Raw genomic sequence first — 22,266 nt, forward strand, 5'->3', positions numbered from 1 at the left:
TTTGCAAATAGGATCCATCACTGGTCGATTCCATTGGGCACATATGTGAATGAAAACCAAGGGATTAAGAAACCATTTAGTTTGTATAAATTGATTGCTCCAGGACATCTAGTCTGCTACTACATTCCTTTGGTCAGGAATATGATGAATTGGATGTGGATTTGTCACACCACTTTAGAAAATCCCAAACAAGAACACAAAGGTTGGAGGACATTGTTCCAGTTTGCTGCTTGAGATAAGTCGTCGCAGTGAGTTGTCCAACAGAATGCAAACTTCCAAAGCTTTCACAGTGACTTTCACTTCCAGATATGTAAATGACAATCCTGAGTTGACCACACTCCACTGGCTTGCTGGAAGAAATAAAAGGAATGTTCCCCCCCCCAACCCATCTGTGCTCGTATCCATAAAGATTATGATTTCCGAAAGTTTAAATCCCTCATCTTCTCAGATGGAACCTCATATTTATATAGATTGTGAGAAGTTGATCTAATGGGCAAAGTTTCTGCCTCCATTTATGATGGGCACATAATTAGGCAGCCTGGGACAAAGAAGTCTTCCACTGCATTGAACTAACCAGAAAGGTAAACAAATTCTCAGGCAGGTAGATTGTACAGTATAATCAAGGAAGCCACTATTGAACTGATTTACAATGCTCATTCCTGAAGGAGACATGCTGTTTACTTGAGAGCTAAACTCCATAACAAGATCAACAAAATGATATGGTACGAGGTTGGATTTGTATTTGGTGACAAAGAAACCAAGGTTATGAAGGAGAGGAACAAAGAATATCATGTTTTTCTCCAAAATATAAATCTCCTCATGTTTTTGTAAAATATAATTCTGGTAGTTGATGATATCGCCATGGAGGTGGTCTTCTCGGTCCAGCAACTGAGTGAAACCCCAGGGACTGATATCGAGTCCAGCAACTGAGTGAAACCCCAGGGACTGATATCGAGTCCAGCAACTGAGTGAAACCGCAGGGACTGATATCGAGTCGAGCAACTGAGTGAAACCCCAGGGACTGATATCGAGTCTAGCAACTGAGTGAAACCCCAGGGACTGATATCGAGTCCAGCAACTGAGTGAAACCCCAGGGACTGATATCGAGTCTAGCAACCGAGTGAAACCCCAGGGACTGATATCAAGTCCAGCAACTGAGTGAAACCCCAGGGACTGATATCGAGTCCAGCAACTGAGTGAAACCCCAGGGACTGATATCGAGTCCAGCAACTGAGTGAAACCCCAGGGACTGATATCGAGTCTAGCAACTGACTGAAACCCCAGGGACTGATATCAAGTCCAGCAACTGAGTGAAACCCCAGGGACTTTTATTGAGTCCAGCAACTGAGTGAAACCCCAGGGACTGATATCAAGTCCAGCAACTGAGTGAAACCCCAGGGACTGATATCGAGTCCAGCAACTGAGTGAAACCCCAGGGACTGATATCGAGTCTAGCAACTGACTGAAACCCCAGGGACTGATATCAAGTCCAGCAACTGAGTGAAACCCCAGGGACTGATATCGAGTCCAGCAAATGAGTGAAACCCCAGGGACTGATATCGAGTCCAGCAACTGAGTGAAACCCCAGGGACTGATATCAAGTCCAGCAACTGAGTGAAACCCCAGGGACTGATATGGAGTCCAGCTGGGAGTGCCATGAACTGGTAAATGGTTTGTTTGCAGCCATATGGATGAGGACATAAAGATATGCATCTTACAAGTCCAAAAGAAGAAGTGTACTGAAAGTGATACCGAGACCCTCGGAAACCAACTGTCGGGTCCACAGGTCACCCTGGTATATCTTGACCCATTCAGCACCAAAGAATTAGAGTCTTCCTCCTACTACAATAAGGGCAGAATGAGGATGTCTTTTGTTTAGATAAGGAAGCTCTCATGGAGAGAAACACTGGTCTAAACAATTGCCCTTATTCTGCCTCCTCTCCACTTTTGTTCAGAAGAACTGTTGATTTTGATGGTTTTCAATTTGGTAGGACTGCTTCATAGTGATTTGTGTGGCAGGGGCTTCACTGCAATCTTTTTGTTGATATCCTTGAAAATCCATCCACTGTAACTGAGACTGTGAGGGTGCAAAATTAGTCTCCTTGGTGATTTGTTTATGGATTTCATCAAACTACCATTAAAGAGTAGGTTAGATGATAACAGCTACGAGCATAGATGGGCCCTCTGAGATCTTAAGAAAGGTGGATGTCATCAATTCCACCAGCTGTAAGTTCATAGCTGCTGTTACAATATGGCCATTGTATATATGGCAGCTTTGCTTAAGATGAGAGCCATTCTGGAGACAGACTTCTGTGCATTTCCTGTGGGATTTGGTGTGTGAGAAGTTAAAGTGTGTTTCTCCTGTTGAAAGGTCACCATAGATACTAGATCCAAAAAAAGAGCCCATGGCCACAATGTTGCATTAATACTCTGTGTTGCTAAAAGACTTCCAATCCATGTGTACAGAAGATGGCTTTTGTTGTCCCCAAAGCTGTGATATATCAGTCAACTGCTACAGTGTTCAAGTGAAACACTGGTTTCTGTGACTTATAGAACCACTGACTAAATTTCATGGGAAGGCATCTTTGCATGAAAAATAGTCTGCTGATGCTTTGGTCATGTAATTGATAAGCAGCCCAGAATGTCAGCAACTCTGCCAGACTGTGGAATTAATTTTAAAATAGATTCTTCCTTTATAGTCAATAAAATCAACTGATGTCAGAACTTTAGACCAGGCAGTTGTTGTAGAGGGAGGAGGAGGACAGAACTCCGATGGCAGTAAGCAGAAAATTTCTTCAGTTAAAGTTGGTAAGGTTGAGTCTTCACGCATCAAATAAGATCTAACAGCAATGGGGTACCTGCGATCAAGTTTTGTTTTCTTTGGATATAGGTGTTGAAGCTGACGTCTCTTGTACTACCTTCTAAGTAGTTGGAGAAGAATGTCGTGCATAGTGACTCATTATACTTGCAGAATGTCTGGAGTTAGGTACAGTGACTTCCAAGCTATAGCCAACTACAGGCTCCTTTGAGTTGAAAATGCATGAGAACAAAGTGACATCACTTGGATACTAAAACAGTAAGATGGGCATCGTACATAGGGGTGCATTGCGGTATATTGAGGGCTAGATTGATCCATAAGCGGGTCTATATAACTTGGGTTTGTGCAGCTAGACAAAGCTCATTCCTCTGGTGGCTGATGCTGTGATTGATTGTGGTCATGATTCACTGCAATCAAATGTATATGGTTGAGTCTGGTGGTAGCAGAACAGGGTGATCTTGGTTGGCATGACAGTGTCCTGTTCTTGAGATTTGGATGGATACAGAATATTGATCCATGAAACTGGACCATAATTCTCATATACTAGATGGTAACTAGACCATTTGCTTTTTATCTTGCTCCCCAGCAAATGATATGATGAAAACTGATTACGTACTCATCCTTCAAGATACACCTTCCCCTTTAGTACCCCCATTACTTCGTCTCATTGACTTCTGTCATAATATGCAAGTCTGGCATGTATTCATAGATTGGCAAGCAGAATAAACTACACAAATAGAGAGTGTTGTCAGTCTGGTCTTGCTCATGGTCTCACTCTGTCAAACAAAATACAGCAAACAATATATACAGATGTAGTGCTGCACACATCTTGCTTTATGAATTCAGAATATATGTGCAGAGCTACACACTATGACAATTACCTGTAAAAGGGTGTACGGGGCCATCCATACAGATATGAGTATTGATGCTTTGCTAATAAAACTTATGAAGTGGATGCTAAAATATTAATTCTAATATAAGTTACCTTTGGGAAATGCCAATTGACTGTCTATACAATTAAAATCACTGTACCGTTGCTTCGAGTAGCTATGAAGTGGATGCTGTAACCACTAAAGTATGTACGGAAAACTTACCTGTACGTATACGACAATGGTGGAAACTGTACAGAAATAGTATTGAGTTTTCTGTAGTACACACCATATACACATAAAAATGCACTGAAGCATCATTATTGATGTTTAAAAAGTGGATGCTATAACATCACTTGCAAGACAATGTTACCTGTGGGAAAGGCCAAATGATGGCCTATAAGATAAAATCGGTACAGAATAAAACATATAACTGCTATGTGGATGCTAAGACTAGATTAATATAGAAAACCTACCTGTAAATATTCAACCATAGCAAAAATTACAGAGCAATATTATACAAGTTTTCTATATGACACACCATACTTTAACCAATCTAAATACAGCCATAGAAATATGAGCAGATGCAATCGCAACCAGTGCAGGTACATACCAAGGGGGCATAAGTCTACGGGAAAGGCAAAGTAATGGCACTGAAAAGCTAGATCTCTGTTGTCAAATAGAGAAAGAAAGGAAAGAAAAAAATGAAACTTTATAGATGGTGTACACTTCCCTTCAAAGAGAATATTCCTATAATTTGTCTTAAGGTAAGAAAGTTTTTAATTCCAAAATGATTGTGTGTGGACCGCAAGGCTGCTCTGTCTGTAAAGAGCATGCTACTCGTCACAAGTGCAAGTAATAAGTGAAGTAGTCATGGGATTTGGCTAATCACCATATCAAGGGGAGATCACTCTAAATACCACCTAGGTGGGCAGATAATGTTTAATAGCTAAAATGTTTTAGCCCAATAGGACTGGATTTTCGAGGTAGTGGTAGTTTTCCCTAAGGTATTATGATCAGGTAATGCACTTGAAGAAAACATATATGACACTACACAGAACTATTAAGCACAGTCAGCATTGTTCTATTAAAATTCAAAGGATATGTTATAATTGCCGAATGATACATAACAACTGTGGATTTTTGCAATGCCTAAGGTATAGTAAATTGAGCTTAAACTTACTGTGTACTGAGTTGGTCTGGCAGTATCTTTATATAACTGGTTGATGATGGTGATAAGACCTGTATTTGAATCAATTCTGAAGAATTCATTATTACCAGCTCTACCAACATCAATTCTGTAGATGAGATTATTCTCTGGTTCCTTCAAAAAATGAACAAGCAAAACATAATTAAAATTTTAAATCTTGCTTTATATATAGCTTTTTCAGTTACTCTTATCACAGAAATTTTTTTTTTGCAGTAAAGTAATATGAACAGCAGGTTATCGTGTTTTCTATTCATACACCTTAAACTTATATGGTCTCAATCTAACTTTGCACAGAAAAAAATGTGAATGATATAACAGGTAGAAATATTACAACCTAATCTGGGGAACTGACTTTAATGACACTTTTGCATGATTGTGTAATACTGTGAATTGCAGAAATTATACTCACTGTTATATCCTGATCATGGGCACTGACATTAATGACACTAGTGCCTATTGGGTCATAATCCTTGACACTAGCAGTGTAGGAAGAAGTTGGCATGAATTCTGGTGCATGCAGATTTCTGTTCACACGGATGATCAATGTCATGTAGTTCTTATCCTCAGGTTCAACAGAATCAAAAGCTTCGATTAAAAGCTGAAATTTTGGAATTTTTTTAAATTTATTATATCTTGAGGATTATCAAGCCTCTAATTTTAAAGCAAACATTTCTAGAAATTAATTGCAAATGTTAATTTTAAAAGATGGCACCCTGTCATAAGTATTGTATGTTATTTTTATAAAGGTACATAGAGTAGTCCCCCTCTTATAAGGCCACCCCTATTGAAGCAGGGAAGTGGCCTTATAATGAGGGTGGCCTTTCTAGAGGGGGATGACAAATGCGAATAGTAAATACATATGAAGAAAGTCACAAGTACATTTAATTCTAAAACATTTAATATTTTCATTAAAAAATCACATGCATGTTGTGAAATAAATGTAAAACAAACTGTGTCATTATTTTCAAAGGAATGTTATGAATAACCATTGATATAGTTTTAAAACTGTCTTCATAATTATGTTACAAATCACATCATCTGTCACTTTGTTGGTAACAGTCTAAAAAACAAACCAGTCTCATCACAATTAAAAATATCCTTGCTGTCATATCCCCTACATATATCGTTTAGTCTTTTGTTCCAATCTTCAACAACTTCATTATTAACGTCAGCTGATTCTCCACTAAGGACAGAACACTTAATATTGTGTCGGACTTGAAATCTGTGCAACCTCCGTTACTTGTGGTAAAGTTGCCATATCCCGTTTCAACTGACAAAATTGTTGCTTTTTCTTGGATCATTCAACCGGTGAGTGGAATTTTCTTAGCACGCGCAGTGCAAAACCATTCAAAAACCTTGTCATTCAAATCAGGATACAAACATCTCTTGACTCAAACAATCTTCCTTTCTCTGTCCATTTCACCTTCCCACTTCTGCAGAATTGTTTCCTTATCTTTCATCATATTGTTCATCTGAGTCTTTCTGACATCAGTTTTCTGCAAGGATCCTCGCCCCCCACCCCCATTTTCAGTCAGTTGAATTAATTTCACTTTCTCTTCTAAACTGAGAATTTTTCTTTTCCTCAATGACATGTTGATCTTTTTGCAGTAAGTTATTCATGTTGCCAACTACAATACTGATAAAACAATTTTTTATGCATCTAAACAAATCGCCATGTATTTTTAAAGGAAGTGATATTGTCACATGATTCGTTAGTTGCAGCCTGGTGCCCTATTGTTTTTATACATTTCTTTACACTAAGTGACAGAAGCCAAAACAGCTTCAATATGTACCATTAACATCATGCAGATTTGACTTCGCAGCTGTTAGGATTTGTAATCTTGACAATTATTGTCAGTTAAGTAATAGCCACTAATTATCAAAGTGAACAAGCTCAACATCTTACTAAGGGAAGCCATAAAGGCTATCAAACCATTTTCCTGCTGACTTGTGTATGTACATCGATAGCCACTTCTCAGTTGTTACTACTGTTCAATAATTGTAATCTTAACAATTATCAGAGTGACTAAACCTGACATCTTATGATAACACAGCAGTAAAGCTAATTGGATTACATGTACTTACCCTTTTGTATGGATTCAAATTTGAGTCTTTCTCAGCTTTATGGAATAAATATGGCTTCTCATGAGGTGTAAATGATATAATATTAACCTTAGTGGTACATGTACTTTAGTCAACACTTCTTTCAGTAATGAAAACCTGACATCATGAAACAGAAATTGGATTACTTAAAACACGTTATGAATAAAATACTGGTTCTGGATACATATTAAAATAAAATTCAGCCGCTCATGAGGGGTAAATTTTATATGATTGCACTAATATGCTGGCTGCTGGTCATGTTAGCTGGGTGGCCTTTTGTGAGGGGTACTTTTGAACACAAACTCGTCGGTACCAACAGATTCTGGCTGTAAGGAGCGGGTGGCCGCTGGTCAGGGGGGCCATTCAAGAGGGGGGACTACTGTATTTCAAACACTGTTAACAACCTCAAAATTGCCTAAAACAAATGAAAGTTTTGGCATAATCAAATAAATATAAATTCTACCCAATGAAATTAATGCAGAAAAATACCATCACTGTTTATTGCAATAATAAAGTTGCTTGTTTTCAAATGTTGTCCCATGCTTAAAGAAAATATGACCAAATGACAGTGGACTTTTACTCCATTGGTCAAAGAAGTTTTATTCATACAATTTCAAGCCTCACCTCAAGCCCTATTTTCAACCTTCACCCACCTTACATGATACTTTAATTACATTTCTGAAGTACTAAGTTTAAAGTTATAGGATTTTTTTATTTTTTAAATATATACACTTTTGCAAATTCAATATTTTTGCATTTCAATGCTAAATGTGTTTGGAGGGTTGAAGGAAGTGGATAAAGCAACTCACAACATAACTGGGGAATTTGTCTGGGTTCAGGGTCAGAGCCTTTCTCAGAGCCACAGCACCAGTGTTAGGATTCACAGCAAAGTATTCTTGGCCAAGTGGGAAACCAATCAGTTTGTACTGTATAAAGCCCTGAAATAAATAAGCATAGAATGGAACCTGATGAAATTAAATGTAAATAGAAGGATACATCTTTGTTGATTACAAGCAGAAATACTGGAACATCTCAGAATGTAGCATTCATTTTACATCTTGTTATAAGATAAAACTAAGACAAAAATACAAATTTTTTAATCAGATACTTCAGATAAATAAGTATATAGAGTGTTCCATCATGAAAAACTGCTCCAGTGGCCTAGTAGTTGGAGCGTCCATCTCAGATGCGAAAGGTCATGGGTTCAAACCCCAGCCGAGTCATACCAAAGACTTATTAAAATGGTACTAAAAGCTGCCTTGCTAGGTGTTCAGCATTAAGAGGTTAGTGTTAGGACTGGTCAGCCTGGTGTTAGGATAATGGTACTGGGTGGGACATCATGCTACATGTCTGAGGCATGATGCCCTAGTGCTAGACATCACAATAATCTGCCACACTGCATACATCATCATGGTATGAATGAAAAATTGCTAAAGCTACATAGAAAAATCCTATTCACACATATACACACACCATCATGAAAAGTCTAACCTAATTACTACACAATATCTAATTTTAATTCATTATGAAGAACACCATGATACAAAGTTGAACTGTCAAGGACAATAAACCAATGATATTCTTCTACTTTCAAGTGAGCATAATCCCACATGCTGTGTCTGCATGAAACAATTTTTAAAAGAGCCAGTGTTAAAATTCTATGGTCTTAAAATAAAATAAAGAAGCAAAACCACCAGGTTTTGTATAATTCAACAAATAATTTCATTATCTAAGTTACAAAATGAACATTTAAAAGAGAAACTTACAGTATTATGAATTAAATCCAAAATAATCCTAACAAACTCTACCCAAGTCCTAAAGAATCATGTGCTCTGATTGAATTCCAGGTTTTTGTATGTGCTGATGTGCCAACAGTCTTGATGTATCACAATGGCATTGTCCAGAACACCTTTCAATAAATTCACAATAGTTTCTGAATAATATTTTAGTCCAGAGTCAAAGAGCACTTTGTAATTCCAATGAATAAGGCAAACAAATGGTTTCCTCTCAAATATATCTAAACACAACACTAAACACATATGTAGACTGATATTAAAACAAAAACATAGGAAATAAGAATGAATTAATTGATCAACTCTCATCCTTATATACAAACTACAGCTATATTATGGCTCTAAGTCAGAATACTTCCTACGTGACATATGTTACTATATCCCATGTCACCCGAACCCACCTGACTGACCCACCCAATTAGAAATTACCCAAAATTGTAAGAAGGTTCATTATTACAATTGACTTTAAAATTTTTCAACACCTATTTATAGCTCATACACAATCTATAGAGATACAACCAAAAATGAAAACACAAAATTTACAAAGTAACGAAAATAATGCTTAAACCTTACTCATTTTTTAACACCTACTCTCAAAATGTCGATAGGGTCTCAAGAGGAGCCTCAATTGTCGTGTGAACAATAGGGCTCCTCATAAGACACCCCTACAGATACAAATTTACAAGCCATTGCTGTAAATATCACTCTTCATCAACTGATTACATTTTGTTCCATTTACACGCCGCCAAACACCAACTCACAACCAAATGAATTAGACAACCTCATTCAGCAGCTGGATATCAATTCTCATAAAATTGTATGTGGATGAAAGTACATAAATAACAGGGGCAAAAAGATGTGTGTCTGTGTGTGATTAGGATTTTTAATGTAACTTTAACAACTGTTCAGTCATATCGCTATGATGTCTGCAGTGTGGCAGTTTATAGTGGTACCTAGCACTGGGCATCATGTCGCAGACATGTTGCATGATGTCCCACCCAGTCACATTATCCTGGCAGCAAGCCAACCAGTCCTAACACTAACCTCTTAATGCTGAACTCCTGGCAAGGCAGCTTTTAGTACCATTTTAACGAGTCTTTGGTTTGACCCAACCGGAGATCGGACAGATGACCTCCTGCATCCGAGGCAGATGCTATAACCAATAGGCCACCAGAGCAATCAGCAAAAAGATAAAAGACTTCATTTCCAGACATGATTAGTGTCTATATAACACCTACTTGCCAACATATTTACATCTGGCACTGGTATATATCTGTGCATGCATCTGACAATTAGTTCTCCTTCTCTGCTTTTGGATTATGACAGCAAGGTCACTGATGACCTTCACTGTAGTGACTACTTTGCGATCTTTCTAAAGAACATTAACTCTACCATCAATGAGCCAATTTCACAATGGACTCTAAAGAAAGCAAAACTAGACTTGACAGAGATATCTTTACAAATGTCAATGATCCTGTTCAACATTTTACATATATTTTACTTGAGATTCCACAAGAATCTATTCCCAAGTTCTCATCTTACTTTAAGAGAACAAAAAATGGTTTACTAAAGACTGTAAACAATGCTGTGAAGCGTTGAGAAAATGTAACAATTCCGAAAATTTAAGTATGTACTGCATATTCTGATCTAAAACTCAGTGCACAATTAAAGATGTAGCAGCATGGAAAAACTATGATTTTACTTTAAACTCTTGTTACTCTATAAACAATGTATGAGAGAGACATGATCACACAAAAAATGAAAGGTAAACAACAACTCTTTCTAACATCTAAAATTAAATAATAAAATCTTCAACTCCAAACATGACATAGCAAATATACTTGTTTATGGTTTTTCTAAACATGCATAATTTATTAATCAGATTTTCATAGGCTGAAAAGTCAAAAAGAGAAGATACATTTAAAATTCATACCAAATAATTCAGATAGTTATAGTCAACTATTTTCACATTTGGAATTCATAGCTGCCATGAACAAGGTCCATGATACATTATCAGTTTCTGAAGCACCTATTGGAATGCACTATATTTGCTCTTTTGTAACTTTTTCATGATTTATAGACCACTGATAATGTACCAAAATCAAGGAAAGAGGCTATGGCAAAACCTGTTGCCAAACAAGATAAGGAGAGCATAGATCCTATGAACTACCATCCCATTGCTTTGATGAGCTGTGTCTGTAAAATGTTGGATCAGTGGTCAATGAAAGGCGTTTTTGGTATTTTGGATACAAACAATTTAACCCCTTCTCCATAGTGTCTAATGATATGACTGTAGTACCAATGATCATCTGGTTAGACTTGAAACATTCATTCATGATGCTTTTATCAAGAAAAAATGTTTAGCAGCTGTTTTCTTGAACTTGGAAAAGGCACATGATACAACATTAAGGTAGAGAATCATGATGACCTGCATGATCATCTATTCTATCTATCTATCTAAGGTCTAATATAGGTCTTTAATTTGCATACAGCCATGTTAGAGAAATTTAAATTTGACACGAAAATTTGACATCTGTCATTTTACTGATCAAAAGAGAGAGATGAGCAATCAATCCCATCACTTCCACAAAATCCATTTTAGCTGCAAAGCAGTATACCAAATACAGAATCAGCTGAATGTTATCGAAAGGAATTGCTTTGCATGTTTTATTTTTATTTTATTGTTTTATGTCTCAATAGCCAAGTGCTTCAATAGTCACAAACTGCATTGAAATAAAGAAACATCTTAGCTCTGTATTACGATTGGGTTATTGATGCATTATTTCCATATCAATGATTAGTTTGTTTCTATTATGATACAAATCTTGTTTTTAGATTTTTCCTTATAAGAATGATCAAATAATAGGACACATGTGGATACAACCATGCAAAATGCCTTAAATTTGTAGAATATTTAAGATTTGACATTTTCCACATTATTCATTTCAACAATACGCTGAGATCAGATTAATTAGAAACAATAAACAAACTTCAGCTGTCAATGACGGATGCATAATTTGAGCCAAGTCAGATGGCTTCATGTTAGAAACATGTCTTTCCAATGCTAAAACAGACATCGTCTTCTGATGCTAGCTTTATAACCATGTTTACAATGGTCACTATCTTTATTTCTGAAGAACATCCGCTCAAGCTAATTCTTTATTAGGGAAAGATCAAAGGGTCAGAAAGAGTCATAAATTAAATGGCCAGTCCCATACAGTATAAACTATAAATGTAGTCAGAAATGAACTAAAGTCCATAGCTGTGTACATGCATCATGACTGTGTCATTACCTTTCAAGGACAAAACATGTGGTATGCATTTAAGGGTAAATTCTGTGTTTTCTGGGGTTTTTAGGGGTTTTTTTAGTTTCAATTTTTTCATTTTCTTTTTTTTGGGGGGTAACAGAAGTGGCTATCATCGGGAATTTAAATGTACATATGTAAGAACATTACTTGTCATGTTCTAACATTAGCATAACCTTGCACTGTTCAATAGAAGATCAACAAGGTTTTGTCAAGTCTGTGTGCAAATTTGTTAAGATTTCTTTGAATAAGGTAAAAGCATAAACTTGTTGCAAAAGGTGTTAATCAGCCTTTATTAAATTAATAAAGTACAGTAGTATTAGTAGGCACTAAAATGGAACACCCATACTGGTTGTTGAGAATACAAAGTTTTAGGTATTGTCTTCCAGAGAAAACCCGCTTTCATTCCACAAATGACAAAACTGAAAGCTAAGGCTTGAAAGTCTTCGATTTATTTAAAGCAGTAGAACATACTGACTGAGTTGTTCTTGAAATATATATAAGCCTATATTATATCCAAAATGGTCTATGTTTGTGTTAGTGATGGTTCTGCATGAAAGTCATATTTAAGGATTCTTGACCCTATTCACCATTGAGCAGTAAGATTCGGTTTGGGAACAGTCATGTCATGTGAAAGAATTTTGGCTGAAGCAAATGAGTGAATGAGCCAGCTTTAGCACATACACAGAAAAATTATCTTTATAATATGCCTATAGTTAACGTTGAACTATTCAACTTTGCTTTTGCACATGTTGGCATTAGAATATCTTCCATCCTTGACAATACCAAAATTGACCTTTCAAACATACAAAATTCATTTGTTTCTGTAAGACCTCCCTGGCTTCCAAAACACTCCAAAGTACTTTTATGCCACTTGAAGGAAAAAAATCAGAGACAAATCCTTCCATTTTCCATAATTCTTATAAGTAACTTTTCTCCAAATTTAACAAAACTACACAAGAATTTATACTGAGGGCTCAAAGAATGTGGTTTTCATTTGTGGAAATCACACTACAAAACTTTGTTTGCCAGATGGTGCTTTAATATTTTCTGCCGAATTAGTCAGGGCAATAGACCTTGCTTTGAAATATATATAAACCAAACATATTTAAAACTCTATCATCTTCTCCAATTCCCTATCAATACTTCAGTCACTGCAAGATAGAAAGTTGAAAAACTCAATACTGACCAATATTCTCATCAAATATACGGAGCTGTGTATTTCTCATAATACAGTATACTGTTGGCTAACCATCCATATCAGTATTAACGGTAATGAAAGAGCAGACAGCACTGCTAAAATACCCCCATACCTATAACCATCCATATCGGTATTAATGGTAATGAATGAGCAGACAGCACTGCTAAAATACTCCCATACCTATAACCATCCATATCAGTATTAACAGTAATGAAAGAGCAGACAGCACTGCTAAAATAACCCCATACCTATAACCATCCATATTGGTATTAACGGTAATGAAAGAGCAGACAGTACTGCTAAAATACCCCCATACCTATAACCATCCATATCGGTATTCACGGTAATGAAAGAGCAGACAGCACTGCTAAAATACCCCCATACCTATAACCATCCATATCGGTATTAACGGTAATGAAAGAGCAGACAGCACTGCAAAAATACCCCCATACCTATAACCATCCATATCGGTATTAACGGTAATGAAAGAGCAGACAGCACTGCAAAAATACCCCCATACCTATAACCATCCATATCGGTATTAACGGTAATGAAAGAGCAGACAGCACTGCAAAAATACCCCTATACCTATAACCATCCATATCGGTATTAATGGTAATGAAAGAGCAGACAGCACTGCTAAAATACCCCCATACCTATAACCATCTGATTTTAAAATACCATTCACTGACTTTAAACCTGTTATTAAAAATCCTTTTATAAGTGGCCAGCATCAATGATGCTGCCATTAACAAGCTGCATGTGATCAAACCTACCTTAGGCGAATGACCTCCTTCCAACAGAACCATTTTTAAGGACAAGACTGTCATTGCAAAAATTAGAATTGGTCATTCTTGTATAACCCATTTCTACATAGTAAAGGGTGAAGACCCACCTGTGTTTGATTCTTGCACTGAAGCCTTCACAGTGAAAAACTTTATGATGCAAATGGTTTTGATTTCCAATGTACTTGCTTTTGGGTTATTTGTTTTTTTTTTATTGATCATAGGTTGTCGGAATTTTATTTGTTCCCCTATATCACCACCTGACCAGTTGTAAGGAAGCATTTCTTCCAATGATTTTCCATCCTGATCTTTACATATGTTCCCTTACTTAGACACAACACAACAAACAAATGCATACATAGAGACTCATACATACATAATACCCACAAATATTGGACACAAAGAACCCCAAGGTGTTTACAATGCCTAGTGTTTGTTTGATGTGAAAGTGAAGACAAACTAAGAAATCAGATAAAAGGATGACAAAAGGATCCACTTATTCTTAAACTCATCACTTCTATTATTCATTTTGGTGACACATTTTTCCAGCCTTCATTATGATGAAACAAAATTTTTATAATAGGTGAGATTTTAAATTTTTGATGCACAACGTGCTCTATATGTAACATATTTTGCAAACAAAATTATGAAGCTGATAAGGCCATCAAAGTTATTATTTACTATAAACAAATCTTTTCATGTAATTTTAAAATTGGATCATAAGTTTGAATCCATTTCACTTATAATTTCTAGAAGCATTCAGTAATTGCACAGTAACAGAATCATAAAGAGCTCAATTTGTTCAATTCCCTCCTTACAGAAGGTGCGTTTATCATTATCACTTAATCTTTTTTAAAAACTGGTTTATGGTAATATTTCTATGTAGAAATCTAATATTAAAGCTAACCAATTTTGTGTCTTTTGTGCAAAGTTTAGCCAGAAAAAATGAGTTAGCCCTTTCTTTTGCACTAAATGCACGCCCTAACTACCTGGACCTGAAGTTTCACATTTAACGTTTGGATTTTGTATCTTGGTTCTTGTCAGAGCTTTACAAATAAATTTATTCTTTGCTCTTACGTAAGAAGACAAATTTTGTTGAGTGTTACATAAAAACTATCTCCACTTTCAAAAACAATTTTATTTTCTATTTCCACTGCACTAATATCTTTGAGATAATGGCAAAGTACTGCATAAACATTTTAGTATGTATTGTTTGTTACGCCCCCGGAGCGGTCAGTTTCTAACATACTTGCATTCATTACTTCAATGTTCAGCACATGAATGAAATTTTTGTTACAGTAAATGTGTCTTGCAATTTAGAGTTCTTGAAAGAGTTTAACATTTTTTATAAATATAGATTGTGCATGACTCTATTTCCTTTGAGCATTTTTAACCAACATGTTTACTGTGAATCACCCTTAAATATTTATTACTGTCTAGATACCCTTTGCACATGTTCTTTACAATCCCTGTGTTTCAGATCCTTGTTGTTTTGTCCTTGCCATCTCAACCTCATGGTGTTTTCTTTTTTCCAATTTATCACTTTTAGGTAATAAACTTCTTTTGATACAGAAATTTTGATCATATAACCTATTTTGTAGCTCTATAGTATCAGAGTGATGGTGCACCATAAAATCTACATTCAATCAATCAATAAAAGGAATGTCCAATAAAGCTGTAGAGAAAAAACTTACTTATTATTTCCTATGTGCTATCAAACAATCTCAAGTCAAAGTATCGCTAGTATATCTTACCTTGCATTCCTTGATAAGTAATCTTAAAAGTCTATGGATGTTAGGTTTAAAAAAGATGTCAGCTGAATCAGCTTTATCAGTATTAACATTTATATAATTGCTCTGACATTTAACATCAATGTGATATTATTACAATGTACAGTCTTGACCTTTCTGTTGTTGTTGTTGTTGTTGTGGGGTTTGATGCCATTTTTCAGCACATGATAGGCTATACATGGCAGCCAGAATTAATGGTTGGAGGAAGAACCCAGTAAAAACCCCGAAAAGAAACACCAACCCACAAGAAGCTGCTGACAAGCTTTCTCACATATCTACATCGGCTGAATGCGAGACTTGAACCCACGCAGACAGAGGTGAGATGGCAGTGATCAGTAACGGAGAGCACTTTAGACCACTTGGCGACCTTTCTGTCATACTTCTACACTTGAAATAGTGTGTTCCAGCATAAATAGATATATAAACTATAAATAAAGTTATGGCATTTATGTGCATTCCAGGTATTCATTAAACATCTATTCAATGCAATGCATGCACAATACACAGAAATATGCCTACAGGAGGAGGGAACAGAATATTTATTAAAACCCCATATGTAACAATGAAGCCATTACCTAGCTTGGTTTGTACATGTTTATATTACCAAGGCTTGATAATGTCTCATATTTCAACATAAGAGTTCTCTATTTTCTGTGACAGCTGACTCACCTGTTGATCTGGATCTTGTGCAAGCAGAGTGTAAACAATAGACCCATTACTCTGTGTAAGGGGGATGGTGATTTCCACACTGGAATTGGAAAATACAGGTGGACCCTGCAGTGGAGTGACGCTGATTGTCACTGTAACTCTGTCAGTCTTAGGGTTTGTACGGCGTCCATCTGTGACAGAGACATTAAACTGCAAAAGTACAAGAAACATGTGCTGTTTAGTACAACATTAAAACTGAGAGATAAACACAAAACCAGAGAATTACGTTAAGTATAATGTGATTCTATGAGAAGTACAAAAATACTGTTTTAAACGCCATCTAATGTACATACACCACTCCCTCGAAAACTCTCGCCCAGATAGCTCGCTATCCCACTTATAATGTGGTGTCCAGCATGGCTCCTGATTTTTTTCCAAAGAAAATATATTTTAAATATCTTTAAAATATGCTAAACATGAAAAAATTATGATATGAATTGGTAAATTAAACCTTGATACATCGCTCATTTTATCATCGAAAATGGTGATTAATGCCCATAAAGATAGAATCCATATTGTGAAATTAACAAGTTCTAAAAAAGATATCATATATTATGTAAGTTTGTTATGATAAATAGTTGTCAATACACTGTAAATAAAATCTGGTGAAACAGCGATCAATGAAAACTTCTGGTAAATGCTAACAGATGACAACAGAGAATGAAATAAACACCAATTAAATGTTTTGCTATGTGAAAGTCACGTTCTAATCCTTTAATTCTGTTTCAGTGTAAACATTATAATCACAACATATTCTGTTCTATGAAAACATGAAAAGAGTCAATCGACCATCACATCGAAACCTGTGAGTACTTCTGTGAGAACCTAATTACATGCCAGCTTTGTTTTGATCAACAACTTGGGGAAGTGTTTTTTGCATTAAAAAATTATTAAAAGAGACCTGTGTTGTTTTATCACTTTAAATATGTCTTTTGTATCAAATCAAGTATGGGAGGTACAAAGAACAAATTCAGAGGCATGAAAATCTGAGCATAAATTATTGTGGTCACTACTGTTATCGAAATTCATTTTATTTGACCAATCGAAAATCTTTTCACATTTATATATGGTGGCTGGATTGAGACACAAAATGTTGACTATGTAAAGATCATACAGTCGAGAAATCTGCCTGATTTTGCTTGGCGGCAGGAGTAACATAAAAAATTAACAGATTTTTTTCAAAATGTGAAGTTACCACCATGTCAGCTAATTCTCTGCGTTGGGAAATTCTACACAATGATACATCATTTCTGTAAACATTGAATCACAAGTTATTTTTGTTCAAAACTCCATTTTGTATCAAGAAAGAATAATCGTACTTTAATTAAGGAAAGTGATATTCATAAAGAGTACAAAAATATCCCGCATTTTGACTTGAAATGCATATGAAAATGTGATTTCTAAATGTCAACATGAAGACCTACTCCATGACCTTCTTGAACCGGTAACCCAGAAAATCCAATTTACAATGTATCTTTTAGAATCATACAAATAAATACATTTTATTCAAGAGTGAAATGTATACCTTAAAACAATACTGCATTTTAGTCCAAGTTTCCAATTTTGCAAGAAGTTGTCCCACACATACAAAATCATCTGCTACCCAACGTGTCAACTTGCCGCTAGAACATAAATTCTCAAGAAATTCACCGGCGTATAGTCTGTTTGTAAATTCTTTAGTAATTTTTTCACCATCAATAAGATGTTGTAAACACACTACATACTATTCATTGTTGTTTCTCTTCCACATACTAGCTTATTTTTTATAAAACCTTGAATTTTACTAACTTCTTTTACAAGATTGGTTTAGTTTGCTTAATATCTCTTGTCATTTATTGGCACTTTTACCTTGAATTTTGTAAAACTAGCTATAAACCTGACCAAATTACTCGACTGAACTGCTGACAGAAACAGTCTAAAGTAATGCATGTCATTTCTGTAGCCCAATGAATAAACATTACATCTTTTCAAAGCTGTGCGCAGAATAGGACGACATATCGCAAGTCAGGAAAACATGGGGGGGGGGATTAATATTACTCTGCACAGAATATTCTGGTGACAATTGCCTCTTTTCAAATGGTAAGCATTGCTGCATTTTATTTTCATCAATCGGTCAAATTCGATATGCGTTTTGCTTCAGTATTGGAGACGGAAACCTTAAGTACGCAGAAATGTCCAACAGCATTGTATATTTGTCAAGCGTGTCATAAACGGCAAGGATTCTCATGTTCCAATTTACGTTGTTTTAAATCTGTAGACCCATTAAATTCATGTTGGTAGTGATTAACCCTTGTGATTTTTTTCTTCATTTTACTTCTACCACAATCAAATCTATCTATCTATCTATCTATCCATATATCTTTTGATCGACATTGTTTCTCAAAAAGAGCATTGATCTTTTGTATAAAAAAACCCTTCTAATTTGGATCAAACAATAAAACTAGAATGTATCCAATTCAACACACAAATTAGTGACATAGTACACAATGTGTGAAGTGGCACATGTGCTAGGCAAACAGAAACCATGTGGAATAATGTTTTTGATGACCTCCTCAATATACTGTAATTTATCCTGAAAATAATGCTGCTCAGTGAGGAAAAAATAAACAAAGTACACCGTTTGTTATGAAGAGATTATTATTTACAGTTAATCTCAGCACGATTATCAATTGAGTATTCAACACTACAACCTGCCACCCCACCCGTTTTGCCTTTACGTCAATCCCTTTATTAGTTTTGGCTTTTTTTATAGGTCCCTCGATAACTCGCGCCTCACTTATAGTGCGGTCGATGTTGTTGGACCCCGATGTGCGTGAGTTATTGAAGGAGAGGTGTACTGTGTTATTGCTGAAATCTATTGCTTTTGAAAATTAAAAGATTAAAATAATACAAACATGTCAATTGAAAAAGAAAGAAAAAAATTACCATGGAGATTTTGCACGTTATATCCACTTTACAGAAACCAACCTGACCCAGCCAACTGGAGACTGAAAAAGTTCTATATGTGTAATGTCCTGTACAATCATGCATACTAAGTAGTAGATTAAGAATTATTTCTTTAATGTCTTTGCATCATTTTCAGCTACTATATTTATCATCATCGTTTTTGTTTTCTTGTTCTTCCTACTAATGTAGATTTGTTTAGACATAAGGGCAGTGAATTCCTAATAATGAAGATTTGTTTGATACGCAAGGGCAGTGAAGACCTAATAATGAAGATTTGTTTGATACACAAGGGCAGTGAAGTCCTAATAATGAAGATTTGTTTGATACACAAGGGCAGTGAAGTCCTAATAATGAAGATTTGTTTGCTACACAAGGGCAGTGAAGTCCTAATAATGAAGATTTGTTTGATACACAAGGGCAGTGAAGTCCTAATAATAAAGATTTGTTTGATATACAAGGGCAGTGTATTTATAATATAAAAGATTTGTTTGATAGATAAGGACAGAATATTCATAACAATAAAGATTTTCTTTCATTTGTAAGGGCAGTTTATTCCTGAAGATTTGTTTGATACACAAGGGCAGTGTATTCCTATTAACAAGTATTTATTTGATACACAGCTGCAGTAGTGTATTCCTAATAACAAAGACTTGTTTCATATACAAGGCCAGTATATTCCTAATAAATAATGAAAATTTGTTTAATGTAGAAGGGCAGTATATTCCTACTAATGAAGAGTTGTTTGATACATAAGGCAAGTGTATTCCTACTAATGAAGATTTTTTGGTAAACAAGGGAAGTGTATTCCCAATAATAGAGATTTGTATGATATGTATAAGAGCAGTGTATTCCCAATAATTAAGATTTATGTGATATGTATAAGAGCAGTGTATTTCCAATGATTAAGATTTATGTGATATGTATAAGGGCAGTGTATTTCCAATGATTAAGATTTATGTGATATGTATAAGGGCAGTGTATTTCCAATGATTAAGATTTATGTGATATGTATAAGGGCAGTGTATTTCCAATGATTAAGATTTATGTGATATGTATAAGGGCAGTGTATTTCCAATGATTAAGATTTATATGATATGTATAAGGGCAGTGTATTTCCAATGATTAAGATTTATGTGATATGTATAAGAGCAGTGTATTTCCAATGATTAAGATTTATGTGATATGTATAAGGGCAGTGTATTTCCAATGATTAAGATTTATGTGATATGTATAAGGGCAGTGTATTTCCAATGATTAAGATTTATATGATATGTATAAGGGCAGTGTATTTCCAATGATTAAGATTTATGTGATATGTATAAGGGCAGTGTATTTCCAGTGATTAAGATTTATGTGATATGTATAAGGGCGTTGTATTTCTAATGATTAAAATTTGTATGATATGTATAAGGGCAGTGCATTTCCAATGATTAAGATTTATATGATATGTGTAAGGGCAGTGCATTTCCAATGATTAAGATTTATATGATATGTGTAAGGGCAGTGTATTTCCAATGATTAAGATTTATATGATATGTATAAGGGCAGTGTATTTACAATAATTAAGATTTGCATGATATGTATAAGGGCAGTGTATTTCCAATAATTAAGATTTATGTCACATAATAAGGCAAAGAAATAACTTGGTTTTGTCTTAAAACAATTAGACTATTTCTCGTTGTACATGCGTACAACGTTATATAGGGTGAATATGTTTTTCCAGGTAAGCGACTGTGTATCATGTACCTAGCCACAGATTACTTGTGTCGGGTATCATGACTAACATGAGGTGCACGGGTATTCTACCCCAACTTGTACTCACTCTCCTATGGATTTAAGTAAGACGAATCACGAAAAACCACACTGGTCGTTTTTGGATCATGTCAAGGAGTATACACTCTCCTTTATTCTCCAACCATAGGGGTAAGTGTTAAATTTACATTCTATTTATTTGATAGGCGAAGCTTATTCGGTTTGTACTGTGTTATCGCGTAAAAATGTTTATTACAACGCAGATTTTTAAAAGTAATATCATATATATAGAAATTATGCATAAACTATTATGTCCCATTTGGTTTTATTATAGCTGCGTATGTGAATCTGTAGCTGCATCTGTGTCTGTGCATCTGTGTGTCTGTGTTGGCAGCTGTGTCTGTGTTGGAAGCTGTGACTTTGTTGGAAGCTGTTTCTGACTGTGTTTGAAGATGATTCTGACTGTTTGTAGCTGACTGGTATAGTAGCTGACTATTATGGTAGCTGACCATGTCTGTAGCCATGAATGTATATGAAATGTTATTGTGAATATAACTAGAGCGGTCCGAAGCTGTACGAAGCAGTCTAAAGTTTCTTGGAGTCATCTGGAGCTTCCAGAACAACGCTGTCTGTTGTGATAAGATTATTGTGAATCTTAGTCGTGATAAGATTATTGTGAATCTTAGTCATGATAAGATTATTGTGAATCTTAGTCATGATAAGATTATTGTGAATCTTAGTCATGATAAGATTATTGTGAATCTTAGTCGTGATAAGATTATTGTGAATCTTAGTCGTGATAAGATTATTGTGAATCTTAGTCATGATAAGATTATTGTGAATCTTAGTCATGATAAGATTATTGTGAATCTTAGTCATGATAAGATAGTCATGATAAGATTATTGTGAATCTTAGTCATGATAAGATTATTGTGAATCTTAGTCATGATAAGATTATTGTGAATCTTAGTCGTGATAAGATTATT

At 35.3% G+C, this 22,266-nt stretch overlaps 1 protein-coding gene across 2 annotated transcripts in view; it reads right to left on the minus strand.

Moving 5' to 3' along the window:
- Positions 1–22,266, minus strand: part of LOC149805910 (protocadherin Fat 4-like) — a 274,413-nt gene that overhangs the window by 57,313 nt on the left and 194,834 nt on the right. For both annotated transcript variants that reach the window (XM_089950674.1, XM_089950675.1), the window contains exons 48-51: positions 16,544–16,732; positions 7,810–7,938; positions 5,307–5,495; positions 4,871–5,011 (exon numbers count right to left, since the gene is read on the minus strand). In XM_089950674.1, coding sequence (XP_089806800.1) covers positions 4,871–5,011; positions 5,307–5,495; positions 7,810–7,938; positions 16,544–16,732 — 648 coding nt within the window. The remainder of the gene's footprint in view (positions 1–4,870; positions 5,012–5,306; positions 5,496–7,809; positions 7,939–16,543; positions 16,733–22,266) is intronic.

Source organism: Sinohyriopsis cumingii, chromosome 2 (assembly GCF_028554795.1).
Source record: "Sinohyriopsis cumingii isolate HCF-2022 chromosome 2, ASM2855479v2, whole genome shotgun sequence".
Lineage (NCBI taxonomy): Eukaryota > Metazoa > Mollusca > Bivalvia > Unionida > Unionidae > Sinohyriopsis > Sinohyriopsis cumingii.